Source organism: Helicoverpa armigera, chromosome 22 (assembly GCF_030705265.1).
Source record: "Helicoverpa armigera isolate CAAS_96S chromosome 22, ASM3070526v1, whole genome shotgun sequence".
NCBI lineage: Eukaryota > Metazoa > Arthropoda > Insecta > Lepidoptera > Noctuidae > Helicoverpa > Helicoverpa armigera.
This window is the reverse complement of record NC_087141.1, coordinates 1,482,128-1,504,981: the sequence shown is the minus strand read 5'-3', so window position 1 is coordinate 1,504,981 and position 22,854 is coordinate 1,482,128. Positions and strand designations below refer to the sequence as shown.

The 22,854-nt window shown below is 36.5% G+C and overlaps 1 protein-coding gene across 1 annotated transcript in view; it reads right to left on the bottom strand.

Moving 5' to 3' along the window:
* Positions 1-22,194, bottom strand: part of LOC110371685 (proline dehydrogenase 1, mitochondrial) — a 31,093-nt gene extending 8,899 nt beyond the window's left edge. Inside the window, exons 1-3 of the mRNA XM_064040313.1 lie at positions 21,837-22,194; positions 8,028-8,149; positions 7,313-7,399 (exon numbers count right to left, since the gene is read on the bottom strand). Of these exons, the coding sequence (XP_063896383.1) occupies positions 7,313-7,399; positions 8,028-8,149; positions 21,837-22,040 (413 nt within the window). The 5' untranslated portion in view covers positions 22,041-22,194. The remainder of the gene's footprint in view (positions 1-7,312; positions 7,400-8,027; positions 8,150-21,836) is intronic.
* Between the last annotated feature and the right edge of the window lie 660 nt (positions 22,195-22,854).

The window sequence follows — 22,854 nt, the reverse complement described above, 5'->3', positions numbered from 1 at the left end:
GATTGGTGTTGTTGGCTGTATGGGGACTGTGGCGATTGGTGTTGTTGGCTGTAAGGTGACTCGGATGTCTGATGTGGTAAATTATTCGTTTGTAGGAATGATTGAGGTAATCCTGCAGTCGGTTCATTAAGTCTATCTATCATGCATGCTTTGAAAACAATGTTATGAATATCATTCATCAAAATTTCCTTTACATGAGGATTCTGAATTTTCCTTATTTTACTTGCTATTAACTTTCCAAACAATTCATATTCATCATTTTCAGTATTTTTTATATATTTAAATGCTTCGTTCATTTGTTGCCTGGCAGTCTTTATTTCAGAAGATAAATCATATCGTGCTCTTTTTGTTTGTTGAGTATTTACATCACTGCTGGCCCCATTTGTATTTTCTTCAGCTACTGCAGAAGTTGTAGAAGCTGAAGCCTGTTCCTCACCTTCAGTAACCTGTTGAACCAAAAAATAATATAATCATTTGTTTCAGATGCCTACAAATGAACAAGAGTGGTTGGAAAAAGAAGCCGATTTCCATAGTGTGTTTCCACATTGTGTAGCAGCAATGGATGGGAAACATGTAGTCATATTGGCACCGCATCACAGCGGGAGTGAATTTTACAACTACAAACATACATACAGCATTGTACTGTTAGCTTTAGTTGATAAAAAATACAAATTCATATTTGCAGACGTTGGATGTCAGGGACGAATTAGTGATGGAGGGGTATTTCAAAATAGTGTATTATTCCGAAAATTAAACAGAAATGATCTTAAATTACCACCTCCTTCACCACTACCTGGTTGCGACGATGCAATACCATATGTATTTGTAGCCGATAATGCATTCCCACTTCATACAAATATAATGAAACCCTTTCCAGGTGAACACCCAGAAGGAAGTTTAAAAAGAAATTTTAATAAGAAATTATCACAAGCTAGAATTGTAGTGGAAAATGTATTTGGGGTAATGTCTGCTATTTTTAGAGTATTAAGAAAACCAATACCACTACAACCGGATCATGCCTCTAACATTGTGATGACATGCATATTACTACATAACTTCCTAAAGAATAGCGAAACATCCAATAATTTTTATGCTCCACCAGACTTCTTCGATAGGATTGACAATAATGAGGTAATCCCCGGCGCTTGGAGGAAAGAACAGCCAGTTGACGGTGCCTTGCGCTCTTTTACAGCTATAGCCAGAAAAAATGCTTCTACACCAACAAATATACGGGACAAATTTGCTCAAGTTCTCGCCAACCGTTGAAAATGTTTTTTTTTTTTTATTCCGTGTTATAATTAATTCACTGTTTTAATGTTAACTTTATAGCGCGTCAAAATTCGAAACATAGGTTTCGCCCCGCGCTCCAATCGAACCGTCGACGCCCGGCGCGCAAGAGACGCGCACGATCCGCTTCGAACCGGCGCGCGGCGGGTGCTGCGTCCCCGCCGCCCGCCAGTCCAAAAGTCTAGTTAGTCCGCGACCCGCTCCGTCAGCAACAACACGCGCGCGCGCTGCCGCGCGCCGACCCTATAAGTCGTGTTTAGCTAGTGTTTTCCATGTTTAAGTTTTGTCTTGTCCTCCCATTGTTGTTTACACTTATATATTTTACTCATTATACGTCCTTTTTACACATTTCCAACGTTTTATTCATTAGTTCGCGTACCCCGAGCTATAACTTGGTAATTTGAAAAATAGCGAGGTGAGGTATTTATCTCTTTAAACTTAATAATAAATAATCTAAGCATGCATAAAGTAGTTGTTATTTCTTACCTGTGTATGGATCGTTTGTTTACAATCATAGATAGGCTGCAGAAAGCTGTTAAGGGCATCAAAAGCAAACCAGTTAACTTGGTAAACTTCGTCTCTCCCAGCTCCAGATTTGAAAGATTTTTTTTTCTTGTTTAGGTGTTGCCTATAGTATGCCATGAGGGAGTCGCGTTTTTTCTTCAAATCTTCCACCGTACATGCCCAGCTTAAGTTGTTTTTAATCCTCAACCAAGCGTCATAGCAGAGATCTTTTCTTTTATGGCCAGTTTCTAATGGGTTCCACAATATCGGCTCAGTCTCATAATTCGCAATGAATTCTAAAATTTTTTCGTTGCTCCAATCCATGTTCGTTCAGCACTGTAGTGAAAACTATAGACAAAATACTAGCGTTGAAAACACGTCCGCTTGGCCGATGCGTACGGGCCGACTGAAGTGTGGCCGCGCACCGCGAAGTTCATCGCAATAAAACCCTTTGATCTGCGAGAGTTTACCGACAGCGAAGCGATAAGCCCGAAGCTTCGCCCGAAGTGCCGAAGGGTTCGCGAATACTTGGCTACACATATCGCGATAACGTGAATATTCGGGTTATCGCGATGAGTGCGGCCCAGGGGTATCAGAGGAAGCCTGAAAGTAGCGCCAGTGATAGAGAAAATGAGAGGTCAGCGTTTGTCCTGGTATGGGCATGTGATGAGACGGTGTGAAACGCATGCCACAAAGAGTGTGCTAAGTATGAATGTGGAGGGATGGAGAGGCAGAGGTAGACCGAGGAAAAGATGGATTGATTGCCTGAAAGAAGACATGAAGCAGAAAGGAGTGGATGTAAGTATGACGTCTGACAGAGAGGAATGGAAGAAAAAGACATGTTGCGCCGACCCCAAATGACTTGGGAACAGGGCAGGAAGATGATGATGATGACGGAGGGCAGGGTTTGCTGATGTTCATATTTAGTTCCATATCGTGGCCTATCTTCACCAACTTATGAAGCTCAAATATTGGTCCTCTATACGAAGATTTTGTCAGAGAGGGGTAATGACTACATAACAGCCGTACTGGTGGATCCATTAAAAAATAAGAACAAATTGTAAGCTAGCCATCTGCCGCTTTCATATTTTATCGCTTCATCACCTGCTGAAGCGGTCTTTACCCAGCCATGGGACCGTTTTACGCCAATTTAATACGGTATCAGTTTATCAATGACTGCCTCACGCACTAGACAGAGCGTGCCAACTGTAGTGGTCATTCATCAATCGGTTGACATTTGTCTACTATTATAAAACACTACGCATCGCGGTGACTAACAGACTACATGGTCAATCTGTGCTGTCTATCAATCACTGTACATCTTGTTTTAGTGACTTCGTCATGAGCTGAATTTGGAACTATTCATCTTGTAAAGCCAAAGCCATAAGGAAACTTTTTAACGTGCATTTGAGAAAAGAACCCGTTCTTAACCTGTTTCCTATTGTAAGAAGCCCGCAAATATCAATGAGCTCCATAAAAAACTACTATTTATAAACAGAAGATATCACGCCATTATTTACGTAACAAATCTTCCCATCGTACATTAACCCATATTCCAAACAAATGACTAACGCCTATTTAAAAATAAAACTCCTTAGAATCCACTTTCACTATCAAACCATTGGCACGCTTCATGCTTATAAAACCAACACAATTTCAACCTAATTTCTAAGCCAACAAGGTGTAAATTATCTCGTTAAAAATCATATCTGCATCCTCAACTCACGTTGACGTATCTAGGTCATCTTAATAGTTCATTGAAAGTTATTTTCGTTCGCTTTCTCTATTATTTTTTTATCTAGATTGTTAAGTATTTAGCTGAACAAATTAATAGGCTGAATAGTCTACGTATCTTTACTTTCAATCGAGTAAATATTTATGCACGATTCAGATTTGATAATCACCGATTTACACAGCTCAGTTGCGTTGCAGTTACCAGTCTAACTATATGCAGCTGAATACCAGTGTTCTACAGGCATATGTGACATTCAAAACCAAGTTATTTGGGTAACACAAAACCCCTTGATAAGACTGGTTGTCAGAAATATGGCTTCTTTATACCCGGAACGACTGTTGCGGTTACAAATGCCAACCGCGATCAACTGTTTCTCCGTTCCATTTACTTAAAAAACGGTGCCTTTTCATTATAACCTTAAATAATAGCCATATGAACGTACAGACGCTAAAACCCTAAAATAATTGGGCGAAATTTCTCGACCGTTTTTCTAAATGACCCAGTTTCATGTCTGCCTCGTGGCTACTAGATTTTTTGCTATGCCTATCTCCGATTCAAACATGTTTTATATTATAGCGGATTTTTTCTAACCATTCTTTTTTTGTCGGCACCTTGCCAGCGAATGTGAATTGAAGTCAGTTTTTGTAATGTTCCACTTGTGTGTAGTACTATGTATACTATTAGACCGCTTTCAAACTACGAGGCAAAGTCCGCTAGCTAGATCTGATTTTGTAAAATGTTTTGCCGTAAGTATTTTAAAGTTTTTATGCTAGCTCTTAACCATTGAGGGGTTATTAGAGAAAATTTTGCACCACCCTTTCCACGTAGCTTTTAATTATGACTCATAGTGTATGTAGACATTGTGCTCGCAGTTGTGCTATACTTTTTCAGAAAATTAATTAAATAAGAAACACAGTTCTCATAAAATAACTCTATATTTTCGAAGTTAGACATGAGACGCTTTGCGCATGTGTAGTAGTGTTTTGTTCATATATTTTGAGTAGCGTGAAGTCACTCTGATTTTGGCCTAGATAGAATGTTACTGACGAATTAAAATTTTGTCAGTAACATTCAGAATCAGCACAAGATGGCCATCTGTATACGAAAGTAAATTAGTTCTATTAGTTTAAATACGTTCACAAATTAGATAGTGACGTACGCAACTAGTTAATTTGCCGACATGAATCGAAAGAAGCCCTACCTAGGGACTGGTAGGTGTAATTATAGGAGCGTTGTCATGCCTACATGTCTACAAATTATAATGGGTGTAGTACCTAATAAAACTTTGGAACTTCCTTCGGAGTTCTCAGTGGGACAAACTTGTTTTTTAGGCGTAAAAATAATTAAAGAATTATAAACAATCTAACTAAACATAAAAAAGAAACGTAACTACTTGACTAATGGCCCACAAAACTGCTTTAAAAACAAAGTAAAAATAAAGACTACTTAAATAACTGATAATAAAATCTACTAAAACAAAGTTGTACCAATTAAAAAGAACAAATGAACCAACTAAAATGCATTAAGAAAATAAAATGTAACAACCGTGAAAACGAAACGCGAAGGTCAGCCATAATGAAGCTTCTACGTCACAAACGTCAGATGACGTCATCTGACAGTTACGTAATGACAGCTATAGTATGTCAAAAATACCTCTTGTCAGCCAGTACCGGTGACAAGAGAAATAAGACCTTGAGCCACAGGTATTTTCGACACGCTAAACGAACTAATGGAATGATTAAAAAGAAAAAAAGTAAAAACCCGGCTATGACAATTTCTTGCAAATTGTTTGAGCTACGTTTTAGTAATTCCTTCAATCGTTCACTGGTCAAACTGCCACTGAAATGAAGTGGGACAGGATTTAGTTTCATAGAAATAGAATACAAAATACAAATGATAAAAAAACAAAATTACAAAAGAATTATTAAGTTTTTTTGTACAAAAATGTCACTAATCTTTCTACTACCTACAGTAATTATGATAAGCAGGTCACCATTATAATATGGGTAGGTAATAATTAGTACGAAAGAAACAAAAAACCTCATTTTTACAAGATTTTACACGAGCGAAAATTATGTCGTACATGGATTTTTTTTAACAAATACTGTATAGTAACTAAACACGTGATGTCTTTATGGGGTTAGAAACAAAGTTGTGGAAGGTTATACATTATCACAACAAAGACTATTCGATATACATAATAGGCTTTTCATGAAGAGGCATGCGAAGCCAAGGCGTTTGTTTTATGCCTCTAAAACGTATTGAGAATGAGGCGGTATATGCTACCGATATGAATGTTATAGCGAGGTAAATTCAACTGTAAAGGAATTTTACACGTTGGCTTTCATAAAAAATATTGAAAACATTTTACCCTTTGTAATTTTTAAACCATTTGCACTAATCAATATAATTTACGAATGGATGTGGTTTTCATTTATAATTACGAGAATGGAAAATTATTAATCAGTTATTTTAATTCAATTAACCCATATTACAAACTTACTCAATTCCCAATACCACACTTAATTACTATCCTCATTCACAAACATTCCCATTACACAGAACAATTTACCCCGAATTCCCATTTCACGTATTTCGCTCGATACATTTTCTCCCAATTCCCATTACACGGATCTAGGTTCATTTTAGCCTGCATTTCTCCCGTCCTGGCCCCACCAACCACGTCTCAGATTACTCTTGATCTTCGCCTTGAAAACGGTTGCCATGTGGGACATACGCGAAAGAACAAAATGACTAGCGGAGGTGCCAGAACGAAAAATCGCCTAAGAAAGTAGCGCGCCAAAATGCGGGTGTGCTTCGCCTTCTTTGAACCCGATCATGTTTGTTATACCAAAAAACGACAGATGTCTCAAAGAACCAGAACTTCTATTTAAGTCACTACTAACTAATAATTTTGGTCAAGCCCACTGTACGAATTTGACCTAGGAAAGGCGCCTGACCTACCTGCATTAGAGCATCTCCGCTCATCTTTTCTTACTCAGTGGACATACGTCATAATTGAAAAGGCCATAACCGCGAAGCGATGAAATTGTACTACTCTTACAATAAGCTGGTATTTACGACTTCGCGTTTATGTGTTTTAGTGAAAGATTGCATGCATATTATTATATTGGCAATTTCGTTATGCGCGATAAGTTTTAACTCCGGTTTTAAAAGCAAATGTTAAGATTTATTTATATGATTTTAATTGGGCAATTTTTTGTAGCTAATTTGAAGGACTCTGTTCTAGTATGCTTTTGAGACTAAATACAAAATAGTCACAAAGAAAATTGAATTGTCTTTGAAGCCAATGGTTATTCATGCAAACAATTGACTTTATTACGTACCTACGTGTCGTTTTTAAAGTACTCCCTTTTATTATTTCTTCTCTTATACGTATTACAAAGTAGCATGCCACTCTCTTAAATGTTCTAGAAAAACTCTTATCGAAATGTTAATTGCGTTAAAGTTCACATCACGCGATCACGAAGTCTGTAGGAGTTAATTTATAGGTAGAACACAATTTTATTTCTTAAATATATGTACCTAAAACTTTTTTATATAAAAGTACTTCAACTAGTTAATTTTTTTTCTCAAGACCTCTTGATATTGAATATATCGCTGGGCACATCAAAAGAAAAATGGACCCATAAAGTGCCCAGTTTATAACTTTTTATGATCAATCACTATTCCACAAAAGATATTAGGATCATAAACTGTTTCAATGTTCCTGAAATAGACGCCTTCCCACTCACTTTTTTTATATACTTGTAATGTGTTATTTACCTCACTTCTCGCTTCTCAGCCTCTTCCTGTGACAGATCCTCTTCCACGGAGTAATCGAGGATTGACTTCACTCCAAAGGATCGCAATCTGAAATAGCAAGAACATTTCTTTAAATCTTCAGCACACATTTAAGCGACAACTGAAGAAGTTGGTGATGACAACCAAATATCAGAAACTGTTTCTACATAATCTAAGAACTCAAGATATTTCTAGACTCATCTAACTTATAGTTTAACTATCAGTGTCAGCCGTTAAGAGAATTCTCCGAAATAAGAAAAACCCCCTAGTAATTGAAAAGCAAAGAAAAACTACACAATAATCAATTAAGAATAGCTTGCTTGACGTCACCAAACAATGAAGTTGTAATTTATGCTGTCATTATTTGAGCGTAATTGCTAATTGCAGATCGTAAAATCTGAGTGTGTATTTTGTACGATACATGTAAAGAATCTTCTAAAGAAATATGTAAGCTTCAATTTCCTAAAGCAAGTGATATAACAAGCTAGGAATTTACTCTGACTCTAATATCTAAGTACTTCCCGAAATGCTGTCCATATTTGCAGTTACTTCTCTATCATGCCAATTTGCACCATTAACTTAAGTCCCGCTAGCTTTTTTCAAGAATGACATTGGGTTTATTCTGGCCTCTTCATTAACCAGTCCTGACAAGAGACTCCAAATTCTTGTTTAAGCCATATAACCAAATTTTAGTTACCTCTCGATGGTAGGTTTGATGGTATTCTGGTCCTCGCCCGCGACGAACTGGCCGTAGAAGGTGGCCTTCATGATCAACTCGAACATTCGCTGGCCCACCACCTGGCGAAGCCTCTTCATCAACTATGGACATGGAAGAAAAAGAGGTATTAGGACCTTTGAACGATAGGCAGACGTAGATGGAACATTGAAAAAGTGTCGAATGGAAACAGTAACTTATTTTTACAAGAGAAAGTCCTATTAAATCGAGGTAAAGCAAAGTGCGTAATAGGCTAGTTTCCTAAAAAATAATAATTAGTCCGTCTTGTAGATTGTCCAAAATTAAGCGATACGTATTTTTTCTTTTTTAAATTGGATCAGAACTTGTTAAGATATAGCGTGTTAAAGTTGAGTGTGACGTCACAAGTTGCTACAATTTTCAGGACACTGTGACGTAAAAGGCCCCCACTCCTAATTTTTGAAGCGTATTATCTTTGTCATTTTATGTTTAATTAAAAAAAGAAAAAATACGTATCCAATATTTTTTGATTATCTAAAAAGCGGACTAAATATTATTTCATTATTTCGACCCTGGACACTACCCTATTATTTACGTGAATATTTGTATGTATTTTTATGGATATAGTAACTAGCCAACAATATAGACATTAGTATCCAGTAAATGGAAGTAATATTCCATTCATTATTTCCTCATTTCACTTCCAAGAATATTGTTTATTTCCTTCAATTTAGATAAAAGCCCGTATTTTCTTTAGCATGTAGGTATTTACAGAGTTGTTGCTTACTTAGATGTAAGGGAATAAACAAGTAACAAAGTTTAACGCATAAATAACTTAAATTGAAAGGTCTGTAATGTATTTATGACGACAAAGTAATGTTCTTTTAACTTCATGGGCTACAAAAATAAAATTAAGGAATGAAATATGTATATGAGAATGATGGAATAAGTAAAATTATTTGTTGAATCAACAAAAGCATTCGATAAAGCCAGCGCCTAACATCTATTTTTTCTAGAAATTGACAAGGTTATAGAAAGTCTAGTTCACCAAAACTGCAAATCAATCGCAAATTGAATCCTTATGACGTCGACACAAATCATATATTTGCATAAAACTCTTAACTAATAGTTCTTACATCTGTTCAAACAAAGTACAATACTATTTAATTTACTGCTGATCACAACAGTTCATCTGCCCACGCAACACGTAAGAATCGCGTGACTAAAGTATTCTATTTATACATTTGTCTAAAATCCTCGATTCATTCAACTCGTTTAAATAAACCGTCTCGATTGAGTTGTCTTGATTCCATCGTAGAATACTTTAGTGTAATCAAATTGTCAATTGACATTTTGAAGTAATGGGGTTCAATTCGCAAATTCAATTGTTGACAATACTTTAATGTACAGAAATAAATAACTTTATTTATCAAAACTAAAATAGTGGCTTTATTCAATGAATTAGATAGGTTAAATGGGGATGGATTTTAATGCAAAAATATGACTTCAGAAACCCATTCAAGCCTTCGCTAGCAACAAACAATTTGTGAGGTTACGTCTATAGAAAATTTATATAATAGATAGTGATAGTGAATGCCTCATTAATCAAGATACCGTCGCTATTCTTAATTTAACAAAGACCGACAATATTTCAAACTTTCCTCTAATGTTGGCTTAGCACGTGTAGATACATTTTAGAATTTTTCATGCTCTACAGCTAGGGGATTTTCTCGCAGTCATTTTCATTGCTTACTGCTCTTTGCAATATCTAAATCAATCCGAATTGCGAGCCGTCATATCTTAACATGTGTTTAATAATATATTGTGTCTATCCATCTGGCAGTTTTGTTGTACTTGCATGGATTACCCGATCAATTACAGAGCTTAATATTTGTTCATAAAAATTGACCTTGACATTTACATTGCAAGGCCACGATAACTCTTCCGAAACATACTTTGCTAGACAAACTTATGTAACACCCAACTCACGAACAATCTAGAATTTTCACCTCCTACGGTATTTTTCCGTAGTCGCCAAAAAAATGCAAAATGAAACCAGCGTGTTGGATATGCCAGAGGCCGGTTTCGTACAACCTTGGCAATGGATGAACTGTCTACATAACGAGCTCGTCACTACAGAACAATGAGTCATATCTTGTGAGCGTATGAGTACGTTTTATTACTACTTGGGTACCTATTTGATTTTAGTACGGAGTCATAAGTGCTGAGGAATTGGTAATACGAGTTGTTAACACGTGTTTTGATTTTAAAAATAATTAGATACTTATGCTTATTTTTTGGAGTTTGTAGTTCTTTTTATAACAGAGATTTTAATATGTATAACGAACTTTAATTCCTTATTTTATGTATTTTTGCAATTTTATTTGGAATGGGAATTGTATTTTTACAAATTCCCATTAGGAGGATTTCTTTTTTTGCATTTTTATAAATATTGAGAACATTTATATTTATTTAGAAAAATTTATTGATGCAAATTTTCTTGACGCATTTATTGCCTTTTTGTATTGCGTCATAAATTGATTTTGAACATAGTGATATGAAATATAAATATATGTAATAAAAACTTCAATAGTTATTATACTTAGCTCATCCATTTGAGCTGTCCTTTAACCAACCTCAAAGTCACTTTGACGAAAACCTGATTTGTGCGGATATGTGAAACATATAGTATGTACATAATAATATAATACATATATAGAAACATACTGGCTGTTTCCAGCGTTGAAATCCTACGTGACAAAACAATATACACTACCATTACGAATTACATATGAACCAGTTTAGCAGTTTTATACTAACAACCACCTACATAGAAAATGCAATAATTCATAACCAATAAAATAAACCTTTCCTAAAACTAAGTGTAATTGTCCTCGAATGAGGACATACCCTTTTTGAAATGAACAAGACCGTAACAGCTGACACAAATTGGTTTGAAATCAAAACCTTAAGCTGGATTAGTCTGGATATCTTATTAAAGTCTTGGCTATGAAAGGCCATGGAAGTTCATTGAACCAGGCTACATTTAGAAGGTTTTATTTGAACAGAAATGCTCCTTACAAATAGGATTTTCAAATGCCAATTACGAATATTATTTTTGTTATAATTACAATAATAACAATGCTGAGCCTATAGTGTTGAAAGTCTATGTACCTAATCTCGTTGAATCTCAGTGTAGGATAAATCAGTTTCTTTCACTAAGCATGTCAAATTCTTATCTCAGGACACGAGTAAAACCGGGCGACGCTGCGTGTACTGATCTATCACCTGCAGAATTAGCCTTGACAATAATCCAAAAACGTGTTCTTTACGTAACGAGTATTGCGTAAAAATTTGCTAAAAAGCCAAGTTTACTAAACCCGAACTGTTTGTATACCGCGGCTTGGATTACGCAATAGTAAACAAAATTCCATACTGCAAGATTGATAGGTGCGCTAGAGAGATACAAAACGTACATAGGTACCTACACATCATCATTATCATCATTATTTTAATAAATAAAAACTTTTAACGTCACTTATGTTTTTTAATATCATTTTTTATCTACAACTTTATCGCACTAAAACATACCTGCTCATAGTACTTTTAAATCGATGTTCGTCTATAATGAAACTGCACACAGGTGTGTTACCTATTGTTCTGTCACTATTTGGGAGTGTTCTTATTTAAGGATCGGATGTCCTTAATTAAGGCCACATAATTATTCGCGAATCAATTAGGTTCTTCCATAGCGAGGTGTGATTTACTGACTCCGCAATTATAATTGTATGAAAGAGAAAATTGGCTGGAAGCAACGTTTACATCTGTTTATTTACTTTTAGTAAGATTAAGTAGGTATTTCAGTTACTGAATAAACACATACGTTGTTACATTAACAAGACTGTTATAGTGCTATTTATAACTTGTTGATATTTAACAGTAAACTGGTGAACTAATCGTATAAAAATTAATATGGACCTGATTCTGCAATTAAGGCTTGCCTATGAATATTTAAGAGAGTATTCGTTATTTCCTATAAGTTTGAATTGGTCTTGACTTTGGAATTTGAAATAGGAAAAAATAGGAAAATTGCTGCTTAGCGATGAAACTATGACTATAAACTTTTGTTGCAGAGGTGTAGATTTTTTATGTGGCAACGAAAAAATTTGGCTTTAAAACTTAAGCAAAAACATGCCTGCTTCTACCAAACGCGTCTTTTGTTCCCGAATTAGCTTAAAACACGGAACATGCCACTCGAGTTTTGACGAGTTTTTTTATTGAAAAACTCTTCAAGTCTTGCCAAGATTTATCCATAGACTGACTGACTATAGAAAATATCGTGTTGCCGAGAGCTTCTGCTAAGAATATGAAACTTTTGGTCCCGATATTTTTTTGTTGTTGTTGTCATGTAATAAAAATAGTCAAGCAGCTTTGATTATTTATTCATACATGATTCGATCATGAGATCTTCAACAAGACTGTAGGCTTCTACCAGAATAAGGCAAAATGAAGGCAAGCATAAGTTTATTTCACACCTTCATCGTCTTCCTTAATTAAAGGTACTCAACTAAAGAACCCAATTAACCCAAAGAATACACATAAAAGTAACGACAAACAAGCTAATACCAATAAACCGCAAATAGTTCATAAAACTTCAATGGACCTCATTTCGAGTACGATCTAATTCCGTGACAAAATGCTCAGGGCACACATGAAATAAAAGTAGAAGCCATTCCTTTTGAAAAACTGAAAGAAAAATGTCAAAGGTAACTAAGCTGTGCTGAGATTTTCTTGAAAGGATTTGCAGAAATAAGGTTCCATTCAAAAGTAAGGAAAGATTTTAATCAAGCTCATAGAATCAAGCTTTGAATTCAACTTGAAGATGAATTTGATATCATCAAGCCTGACCTTGGGGGAAAAGATTACACACCCACAGTTAAAGAAAGTAAAGAGACGAGAATTAAGGCTAACGCCCAGTGACGGATTGTCAAAGAAATCCATCACTAAGGAATGGCTTAAGTTACCATTAAATATTTCTGGGTGTGTCCATTAGACTGAAACTGGGCTGCTGATTAATAGAGTTTTCTTTAAAGAAAATCTCTTTATAACGCTTCACCCAAACTGCAATTTTGAAACAACTTAATAGTAATGGAATATTCTACACCTTTCTATAAACCTAAATCGAAATTGTTCTTGAATAGCATCCAAGAGTTGCTAACAATGTTAGATACAATTGTATTAATGCAACAAATAAACGTTATGTAAGAGCTTTCAAAATGTAGGAAAACAGCTTTCAAGAAGAAACTTATGCCAAGAAATGCAACGGGGCAAAACTTTAGGATGCTGACACAAACATCATCACAGCATTCCTATTAATTAGTCAACTTGAGTGATATTTGGAAGCTAGAAACTAGAAAGTGATTTGGCAATGTATACTCATTTCAAGGCTGTTCGCTATTTACGTCCACGGTAGGGCAAACACCTCTTCATACACGTACAAAGGATGAATAATATCCAATGTTCTTAAACCGTCTATTTTTATAGCTTAGAAAAGCGTTCATCCTCGGAATAACGACCACATTTATGTATTGTCTGCAAACAAATTGTTGCACCTTGGAGATAAACAACGTACCAGTTATGCAAATGACGAAATGAATTCAATATATAACACTGGATAGGAAAACAAAATAAAGCAGACGATGGAACTGAAAATGAAGAGTAGAATAGTAGTAACAGGGAAAATCATCAAAAGCATCCAGTTGTCGTCTATTTAAAAATACTGCACTATCTACCCTGACCTAGGAAAACGTCTCGAAACTTCTGCATTCTTCACTAAAAATAAGCGCAGTGGTATCTCGGCCATGAACTACCTATATCTAAATACAAATTGTGTTAACGACTTGATTTTTATCTAGACTCACTTTAGATGAACCCAAAATTAAAATGATCGCGAAAATCAGTTAATACATATTTAACGTGTCTAGAAGTCGAAAACTAGTTTCAGATGGCAACTTTTGCATCTTGTAACCTAAGCCGAGTGACTAAAGTCCAAATTTTGTATAAGTTTTTTGCTATTCTCTTCAAGAAATCCAATCCTACGCCCATAGAGGTCATTAGACAGTTAGTTCGCCGTTTTTTTGCCGTCGCGTCCTTCGCTATCGAGTCCCTAGCAACAAGAAATTAACATACTCTACCAGTTTCAACCGGTTTTCTGCATATTTCGGGCGCTTCCTTAGCTTCTATTATAGTTTTAACTGGTTCAAACTAGTTCGGCTCGACAGCTGACGCACACGCACGTGGATTTTGACGTTACAAAAGGGGCCACAGTATGTTTGGACTATTCAAAGGAAAAGTTTATTAAGACCCGTTTTGATGATGCAATGATCATAGTTTTTGCATGTCTGTCCGAATTAAAAACACATTTTGATTTTATGCATATAGTGGCTTTTTTCGACTTGCCATAAAGAATTTTAAGAATAAAACATCGACCATAATTTATCTATCAATTAGTTTTGAAGAGAAAACTAAGACTACAATTACAACATACAACTTCTAAAAATCTATAATCCCTTCTAAGAACAACAGCCAAGCCCCAAAGCCATCCATATCATTTTTCTAATCACCTTTACTGCCTACGTCAAGTATTTAACACTTAGGGATCTATTATAATCCAATATAATCAATCTATCGGCTTGGGAACCATCAGGTGCAATCAATGCTGCTATCTCTATTGTTTGGCCACCAGCTATTGTGTGAGAGTTCTTTCTATTTATAAGTACTATCATAACATAAAGAGCTGTGTTGCTGGGAAGTTAGTTCATCATCGCTTCTTCTCCTCTTTTTCATTGTTCGAATGTAAGTGTCCCGTTGTATTAGCTATTATAACTTATCCTGATTCAAAACTTTTTTGACACACGGCCAAGGATATGCTATATGCTTTGATATCACTGGTTCTATGTATGGGACTACGTCAGAGCTATAGTCATATCCTATTGCGATAGACCTGTTGGTGTTGAAACATATGAATGTTTTTCCTTATAATTTGACATACTACACGCAATAAACCACCTCACTTCAAGAGTCATTGATAAAGTAAGTGCGACGGCTGACCAAACCGTTAGATTAATACAAGTAACTAATACAATGTATAAAAACGCCTATGACGCCGAGAAAACAATACTATTGAGGTCGCTAACCGCTATTCTTAACTAGGTCACGAGGATTACTAGACGATACTGGCAACACTATAAACGCGGATCAAACAAATTAAAAAAACAGTATTACTTTCTTGCAATGGCAACCCTGGGCTCGGTGCATTCGAATCAGAACTATATTCTCTAAACATAAGATTAAATTCACCTTAACACTGCAATTTTTTACAGCTCAAATCGCATGCCATTCCTCTTGTTTTTCAAAATTGCATTGCAACTCAATTTCAACTTTCAGTAAAGGACCATAAGTTACATAATCGATTGGCAATTTATTTCTAGATTGTGAACATTCTTCATCCGTTTGCAAACCAGTTTTAGAGTTTTTATCTTGAATGAGAAGTTCATTGACAGGGTCCTGTTATGTAAGATGTCTGACAGACCCCTTTTCTTTCTGTATTCCTAGTACCTTTCTTTTTGTATTGCAGTGTAGTACTTTTACATTTGCATGGCTTATTGTATGTAGTTATTCATTACATTTAACATGGCTGACATTCTACGGTAAATTGTGATTACAAAAATTATTATTTTAACTGGAAATTCAGTTCTACGTACTATTATTATCAACGTATCGAGAATGGATTCTCTTCCTTTGAACTACACAATCACGTACGTCATGCAGGTTCTGTTAAATCACTGAATACAATGTTCATAAGGCCACACAGAACCCATTTACTAACACGTAGTATAAACTTTGACGTACATATAGACTTTGATACAGATTACCATCGATATAAAAAAAGAAATCACAAGTTCGCAAAGACAGACCTTGGTTTTTATGATATAATCATTGAATGTCCTTCATAGGTTATTAACACATGGGCCGTGACATCTAAATATTCCACAGTCAAGCGCCATTCGATCACGCTTCCATTGTGCCGAACCGGTTAATTCGCCAGTTTAAGCTAACTGGCAGAAAGTGATAATAGCCATACAAATAGTATATAAATGTATATAAAACATTATAGCGCAGAGCTGGGGAAAATCGAGCGGTTTTGGAAATTTTGGATAGGAATTAGAAGTAAGGGGCAGTCCATGGAAGAATCATATTCTTTAGGAAACAAGAGCATTCTCAGCCAAAACGAAAGTGAAGTGCCAAGAAAATTTGTTACGTAGGAAGAAGAAAAGTAGATGAACAAGAAGTATTAAAAACAGTGAAAGTAAGAACGATCGTACAACAATTACTCTTGAATGCATATGAAAACCATGTAATAAATCAAACCATGTGAAACAATATAATAAATCAATCGCTTTTAACACATCAAGTTCAAGGTGTGAAGCATCGTGGTCTAACTAACGACATGTGTTTGAGCAGACCAAAGGCTCGTCTCGGCCGGACTTGACATTTGTCTAAACAGCTGACAAATAACGCGATGGAAATGACTCTGCAGGATTCATTCACATTGATGGGGAGGAAAAACGACGTTAGAGAAATGGTTTTTGTACTCTGAACACAAATATTTTGCACCGAATGGTTTCTTTTCCAAAAATTCACGGGTTTAAATTACTTTTGTTCAATAGCTATTGATTACTTTAGATGGGTCAATCTACCTTAAACTTTTTCAATTCCAGTCTTTGCTTTTTGCATTCTTAGATTTTATTCTAGTCCTAGCTATCAATATTTCCTTGTTTCCGTCGTTCTGACGAACATAGTTTCCTTTGCTCTCAAACACTAGGTACGGTGTTCTTCTTCTTCTAAACTTAATATTACTTCAATAATCTCTTCTCCAATATGAATGGGGCCTTATTGTTACACGACCAAAATTCTAATCAAGCGCTAACAAATATAGTCACGAACCTGAATCCCACAACTGGTTTTTATCTATTCAAGTACAGTAAAGTCAAAGAATATCTAGCGAGAACTGGATCCACCTGTTTCACGTTCGACAGACATGATTTCATTTTAATTTTGATTGTTTAGCTTATCACAAGTCTTATAAATGCACATACTTGTAACAGGACGAAGGCTTAACTTTAATTAAGATTAGGCTTAAGAAAACAGAGTGGGAATCAACTCTCAACATCAGATCTGTCACAGCCATAAAAATGAAGCTACATATTTGAATTTTTCAATGGTACGGGTAAAAAATCGCAAGCAATTTTAACGTAATTAGCGGAAGCTTGTCGACGTAGGTAGTAATTGCATATCATGATGATGATGATGACGATAATGCCATGAGTCATAGAATTACAAAACTAGATGAAATTCGGTTTTCAGATACAGAGGCACCATTAAATACAGACCGATTGTTCGCCATGGCGCGGTTGTTTGCAATTGCTCAAGCATTAGTCCAGTACACAGGAGTAGGTGCTCTCTATTCTTGCATATCAAAGCCCGAAACAGGATCTCGCAGGATATATATTTCACCATCACGAAAATGATCTCCATCAAATTACCAGTTCCTTGTCATACTTTTATACACAAGCATATAATTTCGCCAACCACAGCAATATCAAATCCACTCAATTATCGTACAATACAGCATTCACGTGGTTTCTGTAGACTCCGTCATGGTTACTCAATAAACACCTTTTTTATGCTTATTGATTTAATACATGATGCTTATTTTATTCATATTTATAACCTAGGCTTTGTCTTGTGATAACGAATGCTATTTCGAGTCTCCTCACGTTTTGACTTCGTTGATTTTAGTCTGTGTTTTGGGCACCATATTTTTGGCGTCTAGATCATTCTTATGGTACCGTTCAGTAGCAATAGCTTACAAATCTTACAATCAATTTCAGGGTGTAATTCCAAAAAGCAATTCAACTCAAAGGGTTTATCATATCAATTCAAAATAGCAGATATTTTCTCTACAATACTTGCTTGTCTTTAAGGATATCCTTAACATACATTGGTGCCTCAAAACTCTCTTTTTCATACACATCTTATTTTACATCTCCCACCATACACATATTATTTTCTTCTAACACACATGTGACTGTGACCTTCACATCCTCAGTTGTGCAAACATGCTCCTAAATCACTGGCGTTTGAAGTTCGCGCATGCAGCGCGGGCGCACCGTTCGGAAAGCAATGAACGTTATTAACGGTTCTTTTATTGTAACAATAACCGGACCGTTTGAACCGTAAACATGTAGCACTATGTGGGCGAGGTCGCGGTTTATTGCTAGTTAAAGCTGATCACATTTTCAGAAAACTAAATAGTAATTGATTGAAGATAAATGCAATTTTTATATGCATTTCAATGACTCAGTTCAGGACATTGCAAAGAGCTGCGGGATTGTTCGAAAGAGTTACCACAGCCGTGGTATATGAAGGGCTTCAGAAGGAACATGGTGGGTTCCAATCGGTAAGGCTCTGACACTCTCTGACGCTGCACCCACAGCGGGGTCATTTGATGTTTTCCCATAAAAAAGGGAATTGTAAAGAAACCCCATTAAAAGGGAATTGTAAAGATTTGATTGAGAGTACACCTTTTTAAACAGTTACCTTGTTTTTCGACCATTAATTTGAAAAAAATGTTGTGGTAAATGACAGTATGGTTTTTCGCCACTGATAAAACATAAGTTCAATTCATCATTCGCGGTTTTCCTGAAGTTGACACCATTAGGAAAAATTATTTAAAAAGGGTGACCAAACAATGTGGTTATTGTTTAGATAGGTAATACAATAATATTGCAAATACGACATGATTTATTTTAATTAACAAAATTCCCAATTGTCAGTTATTTTATCCTTGTATTGGTATTTCTATGATGTAGTTTAAGAGATGACAAATTGAACCACGTCAATACATTTTCCTGACTGTGGTTTGATACACCTTCAGTAGGCAAGTTTATTTGTCACGTGAATAGAGGGTGATATAGATTAAGGATACTTTATATTGTAATTAATATTTAGACACATTAAATAACATCTAGGTATGTTTGAGTTAGACAATCATGAAAACACACATTGTATATTTGAAGCCAATACACTATTGTATTTTAGTAATAGATCATTCTAAACAATAAAAAGGACATTTAATCATATCTACTGTTGGTACTGGCTGGTTTTGGTTACATCATATCAAAAAAACTTTTATCCTAAACTATTTCCCCAACCAAAATGTCAAGTGCAATTCAAACCATTACATCGCAAAGCTCTGATTTACAACTCCACACACACATCACAAAAAGATAAGAAAGGTAAATACGAATAAAGATATCAGTAATAAAAGATAACACAGCGACTTCGTGTCTGTCGTAAGTCTAAGTTCGGTTACAACCGGCTTCCCTGACTGTATGTTTACCTTTTAATATTTAATCAGTATACACTGAAACGTATCTGTTACTGGAATCATAATAATAAATCCTGTTTTACGATAAACTGTGTTTTGCATGGTACACCTGCAATATAAGGCAAACTGCATGTGCTCGGGGATTTTTTTTTCGGTGTTTTCTTGGCTGAAAACTATCTTCTATTTCATCTGATCGTGTTTAGACGTTTTATCTTTAGAGTTTGCGGGACAGGCAAAGTTACATTTGAGATTGGATTTTCATCTTTGTACCTCAAATCTTGATAACTTAAAGCCACAATCAATATGTGCGAATTACTGGTCCGCCTATAAATATATAGACCCAACGATCCAGCAGTGCAGTTGGTGAAAATAGGAATGAAAGTTTGACTGACACCAATCACCGCAACTCAATCAATCATAATTTGAAGAGTATAAAATTCAATTGAAAATACCTTTGACTTTTAACTCCTGTTCTTTTCTGTTATCTTCAAATGGCTGGATCAAAAATCTAAGCTAGCAGCGCTGATCTGAACAAATTGCTATTGAGTCTATATCTACTTATATTGACAGAGACAAAAATCCAAGAAGAATTATCTCGAAGTCAAACACAATTAAAATACAAGGAGGTAATTACCTAAAAGACTTGTTAGCAACAGAAATCACAGCTAAACATCGTGAGTGCCGTAAAACGCTTAGTGAATTCCTACTCAGGACTGGATTTCTTTATTACGCGAGATTAGAGGTTGACGGCCATGACCGATTACTGAAACTTAATTACGGAAGGCTTATCAAGCCGTGTACTTTGTTGAATTAAATAGTGTCTGGCATAAATGAGGATTTTTTGGGTAAAAAGGTTTTGGAGAAATTGAAAAAATATTATAATTGAGGAAAAAGGCATTAGGACCAAAAACTAGAGAACTCTATTAAGATTTTCTTTATAGTCCTCATAAATTACGCCTTTTAGCGCCATGGCCGATAATCAGCCAGGTCGCCATTTTTGTAATGGCGATAGACCAGCGATACTAGGGAGGAAGCAGGAAGTGGATGGTTTGCTGGATTGGGATTATTTTTTTCTGGCTGATGATAAGCCACAATGAGTTTGAGTCATAATTTTACTGTCTCACTGCAGGGCACAGGACTCTTCTTACACAGAAGGAATGAGCCCTAATCACCTCCATGCGTTTAGATTAGCGATTTCAGACTTGTAAAGTCCAGGTATCCTCAATTTTTATTTCTTCACCTTTGCTAAGTCATTGGTGTAGGTTACAAGATATAAACTAAGAAAAGTAACATTAGCACTTGCTCGTACTTGAGAGGCTGCTTTAACTATGTACTAGCAATTGCCTGATAAATCCTTACACATTATACCGTTGCCAGAAGGCATAAAATAAATCTTTTATGACTTGGCATTACCTACATTTAGCGACTCGTTAGACCTGTCAAATACTCCAAAGTTTGCTTGCAATGAGGAAAAATTTACATAATTTACTTTGGCACACTATTTTCCTTCCTTTATCTAGTTTTGGGGCTATTAATAAACCTATTGGTTTATACAATAAGTAACTTAGTAATAAGCTAAAATTGTAATGAAATATTTTGTAACAGTAAAATATTTTCTTCTACCCTCTGGAGGAAGATAAAATTAAACATTGGTATTGAACAGCAAGAAACTTTCTTAAAAAAAAAAACATTATAAAGTAATACAGCAATATAAGCTTATAAAGTACCTATCTATCAACAGTATCTACCTAGTTACCTATATCATTAAGCCCAAAAGGAGTAAGTTAAGGCTTCAAGGAAACAGTAGATTAACAAATGGGTCCGTTACTTTTGAATTTCAAATTCAACAAAAGTTCTTTTAGTACAAACTAATGCGGCGTTAACCATGGTCAAGACCAGGTATGTAACATTGTGCAGTTCCAAGTTATTTGAGCAGCAGACGTGTGCATACCGCGCAGGGCGTCGCGACGCACACGAGTGGCGCGCCACGCCGGCCGGCGAGCAGGCCTGGCCCGCCGGCACGCATGCGCGCTACAACCCGAACAAAAATCCATTCCACCCATTCATTCCTCTCACTGTTACCTAACACGCTTCGCTTCGCCCTCACCGACCCACATGCTATCCTCGACAAACTCGATCTCTATTCCCCCGACACTCCCAATTTTAAAACCTTCCTAAAACATGTCAAGAAACCACGCCGCGTAATTCTAATTACACACTCATCAATCAGCAGCATGTAAGTCAGACGCAAGGACGCCAACCGAACTTATTTTAGAGCAGTTGGAAAACGTTGCCGGCGAGTAAACACTACTATGCAGATCTTACGTAAGCCTACAGCTGAGGTGTATCGATCTACTCACCATATCATTGTTCTCGACCAGCCAGTTGACTGAGCATATTTGGTACACGAAATACGCCCGCACGAGTTCGCTCGTCTTCTTACTTTTGAACGCATCTTTGGGGCTGTTGAAGTTAAGGTCGAGGTCGTCCCGCGACGGTGGCGAGGAGGACAGCACACGTACGCTCCGGGGCGCGTTCACCGCAAGCCGTCTGAGCAGAGCCATGTTCGGAGCTCCGCGAAATACTACACGTACACAACACGCGCCCGTCGTCCGCGACTGACAACTGACAACTGACACTGACGTCCGCTCGATACCGAGTCGTCTGCGCGCGCAGCCGATCCAATTTTAAATCCGTCGGAGCGTCGCGGAGGTGTGTCTTGCACGGGCGCCGCGATTGGACGGCGGCGGCGGCGGCCAGCACGCGAAGCCGCCGTGACGCGACACATTACTAAGCATTGTGCGGTAACCTCAAGGACCGGAACTCAAGGGCAGACCAGAGCGCAACAAACTGCTAACCAGCTACTTTGATGCAATCTCGCTAACTTCACTAACAGTGTTAGCAAACTGCGCAAAACTGTCTGTCGCCATGATCACAGTTCTCGTAACGTGACATCGCGTGCAAAATTTTCAGTTCGCCAATAAAAATGAAAATGGGGGTTATGTAACTAGCCGGGGCGAGGGAGGTTACGTAAGGCGCTGGGTTCAAGAACCCGGGGCGACCTGCCGGCGACTCGAGCACTCGTACTTGAGTTATTAGTCACGCCAGTTATTGCTATCTGACTGCAGCGACTGGTACTAGATTCAAAGCTGCTCCAACTAGCTTCATGACATTAGGGATACAAACTTGCTTGGCACGCTTCATTACTATGTTTTCATAACCTTTATTATTATTCGGCGAATGAGGCGTTCGATGAAACCTGAAACATTCAAGTTAAAATTCAGTAGGTACATATCGCTTATCCACATGACACAACCATAAAGTTAAACTCCTTTATTAAATTGCTAGCCTTCAAATATTCAGATCTAAATACTATAA